We start from the raw sequence: 4,414 nt of genomic DNA on the forward strand, positions 1-4,414 counted from the left end.
TCAGCTTCTTTAATTGTTTTCTGTGTAGTTGTATGTAGCAGCTTATAAGCAGCTTGCTTTCCAAATGGAGATCAATATGGGAAAATATTAACTTTGACTTTTTGTTTTAGCAAACAACATTAAATGTCATTCTTGTTTGTGAGACAAAGTTAAGCAAAGTATAAGTGGAATCCTCTTTCATGTGGAATTAAACTTTATTTTCTATACATTTGTAGTCATTTACATGTGTGTATACACATCTATCTATAGATAGGTAATTTTGGTAACACTTTATGCATACTTTCACTGAAATAAACCTATTACTTAAAAATCCTCATAAAGTGTGGAGAGTATGACAAAAACACACAGTAACAAGAGAAAATAGTGCTGACTTCCACTGCTTATTTGCTTAACTGTTTTACAACTGCATTCTCAAAATATAAGCAAGAGAGGTGAATAACTTAAGTTTTTGCTGTCTGGGGACCTGATAAGAGATGAAGGAGAGATGCTAAGTTCACTGAACACCAAATGGGAATAATGAATCTTTCTACATAACATGCCCCACCTGTCAATAACTAGTTTGAGTTTTTCACTGCTTTGTTTATATTAATGCCCTCTCACCCTCCTGGGTGTCTCCAGAGTTAAACAAGCAGGTATTTACTGCCAACTTAGTCCTTTAAAAATATAGACCAAACTTTAAGGTTCTTACAATTTTCAATCATATTTATTTATTGCAGAAAAATAATGTACAAAGATATTTACAAAACAATCATAAAAATATGAATGCATTTAGACACCGGATCTATTTGCATTTTACCGTGGGTCATCAATAAATAAATAGAATGTTGTTTTTTGTTATTTTAAGTTTTTTTTTTTTCCCTCAGAGGAAGAATGAAAAAAGGAATTAACTGACTGTGATTTTGTGAGTCAGTTTGATTCCAGTATTTTTATTTCTAAAGGTGTTCTTAAAATTCCTCTGATCGTTACCATTTTAAAATGGAGAAAGTCCATAATGATGCCTTTCCTTTCAGTGGCTGATTGGCACGACCTCTTGAGAATGCATGCATGAAAAAATAAAAACATTCTTCGTCAAAAAAAAAAAAAACCAAAAAATAAAAAAAAAAAAGAGGAGGAACACAAACAACTGTTCAAACTTCTATCAGAATGTAGAGGTGTGAGGATGGTGCCGCTGCCCGTCTGGAAATCACTGTCCACGGGCCTGTCTCGCTTTCTCTTTTAAAAGTGCGCCCCACGCCCTGTTTCTTTGAATTTGGGTTCTGCTCTTCTAATTTCCAAGAAAATGTTTGGCAAATATATTTATTTTTAGTTATCCAGCTCCAGAGTCTCTAGACTGTCCATTTTCTCCTTCTCTGGAAACAATGACATCTGCAAAAACCCAGAGGGGGGGAAAGTTGGTTATTGTTTAGGTCTCTGTGGCTGTTTTGTAAAACTAGTGAGCACGGTTCTTATCACCACCACGGAGAAATTGCGCTGAACAACCTGGAAGGATTTCAGCCCAAGGGCAAGAGGAAGTGGGTGGGCGGAAAGACGGAGGAGGTGGAATTTGGAAACATTTGTTTTAAGGAGAACGAAAACTTAAAAGCCAAAAGAAAGAGAGGCGCTGGCAAGGCTGTCCTTACCCGTGACCCTCGAATCTTTTTCAGTCTTCCCTCCTGTCACGCACACTCACGCACACGCACACCCCTCACCAGGGCGCATCCTCCTCTCCCTAGCGGGGACTGAGCTCCCTTCCAGGAACGCGCGGGGGGATGAGGTGGCGGTGCCAGGTTGGGTGTGAAAGGGGAGTGGGAGACGGGGAGGAAGGCCAGGTGGACCGGGAGCCGCACCCCAGCCTTCAATCTGTCTGCCACCTGAGCGGCGACGGGGCGCAGAGGCGCCGGGTCCTTACCTAGGTCTCCGGCCCTGCCGAGGGGGTGGGGAGCTCCGCCTGCTAGTGGGACGCGGACATGGACCAGGCCCCCTCCATCCTCCAGACCGAGAAGGCGTAGCTGAGCCGCTCGTGGGCCACATAGCTGCAGCTTGCCATCTTGGAGTCCAGCTCGTCGCTCTGTAGGACCTGGTAGAGGAAGTCGATGTACCTGGCCGCCAACTTGAGGGTCTGGATCTTGCTCAGCTTGTCAGAGGGCAGCGTGGGGATGATCTTCCGCAGCGCGGCGAACGCCTCGTTCAGTGACTGCGTGCGCTGGCGCTCCCGCACGTTGGCCATGACCCGCTGCGTCTGCAGCTCCTCGTAGGACTGCGGACTCCCGCCGCCGCTGCTGCTGCCGCCGCCGCCCGCGCCGCCGCCGCCGCAGCCCGCAGACTTCTTGCCACGCTTGCCTTGGGCCGGGCTGCCAGGCTCCTCGCCGCCTCCGACGCCCCCGCCCGCGGCCCCGCCGGGCCCCGCGCCGCCCCCCGCGCTGCGCCGGCTGCTGCGCCGCTTGCGCCCCCCGCGCTTGCCGCTCGGGGGCTGCTGCCGGTCCGGCTCCTCCTCGCTGTTGCTCAGGCTGTCGTCGGCCGGCGAGACTGGCGAGCTGGACACGTCCTGCATCATCTCTTGGGCGGCGACGTGCGGCCTCGCGGGCCCGGGGCAGAAGGGCGGCCCGGGGAAGAGGAGGAGAGCGGGGCGCCTCAGCCCGCCAGCTTCCCCCGCGCGCGGCGCCGGCCCGGGCGGTGCGGCCCGCGGAGGAGGGAGCGGGAGGAGGGACAGGGAGGATCTCCGCGGGGAGGGCGCGCGGGGGAGGCGGGGAGGAAGGCGGGAGGGGGAGGGGACGGTGTGGATGGCCCCGAGGTCCAAAAAGAAGGCGCCCAACGGCCGCACGCACACCCCGCTCGGCCTCCTGGAAACGATGCCGGTGTCGGCGAGCCCGCGAGGTGTCTGGGAGCTGGGCGAAAGCTGCAGGCTTGGAGGCTCTTATACCTCCCGTGCAAGCGGAAAGTTTGGGGGCAGCAGTGTCATTGGCCTGACGTGGGGAGGAGGGACTTTTCGAAGTTTTATAGGAAAGTTTCCGCTTTCCAGCCCCCCTTTCTCCGTCCCCACCCCCCTTCCTCGGGGTCTAACAATTCGTCCTCCCAAACCATTCAAAAACGACCTGGCCCAGGCGGCCGGCCCCTCTGCCCGCCTCCTTGCTGCCCTCCCCCTTTCTTCCCCGCCGCCCTCCGCCCGCGGGCGCGGGGCGATTTCCTTCCGCGCCGAAGCGCGCGGGCCGCACCCCCGCACCCGGGCGCAGCCCGGGGAAGCGACCGGAGGGGACGGTCCCCGCCGCCTTGTCGGTCCCTCCTGGAGCGGCTGTGACAGCAGCGGCGACAACAGTTTCTACACAGTGGGTGGAAGTCTCAGCTCGCCCCAGTACGCTTTAGGTCCGTGGCGCGGTTTGGGATTGCTGGGGCGGGGGTTCTGGCAAGAATACCTGCGACAGCTGAGCCCACCCGATGGTCAGGTAAACCAGGCCCTGGAGTCCCAAGGGCCAAAACACCGTGGCTGGTCCTGAGGTCGTGGGCGTTTCTGAAGACGTGGCCGCGCCAGGGACTGTAGATCTGCTCCTCGGCCTGTTCTCTCATCCTTCCTCGAGAAGCAGCTGGGCCTTTCTTTTCCCTCCACAGTGACCCAATCTGACGTTTCCCAACACCCAAAGGACTACACCTCCGAAGGTGCTAGAAAAATGCAGAAGTTCATTCCCCCGAAGAAGGCAGTCCTGTTCTTGGAGAAGGCAGCAGGGCAGGAGGTGGCAGCGCAGTGTCTTCGCCGCGGCCCTGATTGCCTGTGCTGCTAGCCCAAGGTGGAGTGCCTGTGGCCACTTCAGCCTCATCCCCTTCCCAGATAAGGCCCCGCGTTATGACTGTAAATGTCGGCTCTGCGAGGGTGAGATGGGAACTCAACATTGCCTGGACACGCGAGGCTGAGGGCAGCGAGGGCCCCCTTCCCCACCCTCCTTCTCCACTCCTAGGAGATTCAGTAAGCAATTCTGTTCCGCGTGCCACAAACGCACCGCAATTATTTGGACACTTTAACATTTTAAGCGTTTCTATTTAATAAGTCACAATGAAGAGGCCCAGAAGAAGGTGTTAATGTAGATTCTGGCAAGTCGGAAGCAACAAAAGTTGGTGAGCTGGCAAGGAAAGGATGCTGCTGTGAAAGAGAAGCCCATTTTTGCAATGCTAGGCTTTTCTTTTCTTTTTTTAACGAGTCGGGAGAGAATAACCGTTCTATGTTCATTTCTTTAAGTTACAAAGCAAACCAGCAGTCAAAAGCAGTAGTTGGTTTTCGGGGCACATTTGGGGGTGCGGAAGTTGCGTGCCCCTGTGTTCTGGTACCCTGCGCAGGCCGAGGTCTGCTCACCCTCTCCATCGTCTGGACTCTAAGCAGCGAATTAACTCAAAGAAGCTTCCTTTTCTGGGCCAGACGGAGGGTCTCGGCCCACAGTGTCCGGAGGAG

At 53.8% G+C, this 4,414-nt stretch overlaps 1 protein-coding gene across 1 annotated transcript; it reads right to left on the reverse strand.

Moving 5' to 3' along the window:
- Positions 1 to 681: 681 nt before the first annotated feature.
- On the reverse strand, positions 682 to 2,866 carry TWIST1 (twist family bHLH transcription factor 1). Its single transcript, XM_004008211.6, has 2 exons — positions 1,889 to 2,866; positions 682 to 1,365 (listed from the first exon to the last, which is right to left on the reverse strand). Exon 1 carries the CDS (start codon positions 2,531 to 2,533, stop codon positions 1,931 to 1,933), a length of 603 nt encoding a protein of 200 aa, XP_004008260.4. The 5' UTR covers positions 2,534 to 2,866; the 3' UTR covers positions 682 to 1,365; positions 1,889 to 1,930.
- Between the last annotated feature and the right edge of the window lie 1,548 nt (positions 2,867 to 4,414).

The sequence above is a fragment of the Ovis aries genome, chromosome 4, assembly GCF_016772045.2.
Source record: "Ovis aries strain OAR_USU_Benz2616 breed Rambouillet chromosome 4, ARS-UI_Ramb_v3.0, whole genome shotgun sequence".
NCBI classification, from domain to species: Eukaryota; Metazoa; Chordata; class Mammalia; order Artiodactyla; family Bovidae; genus Ovis; species Ovis aries.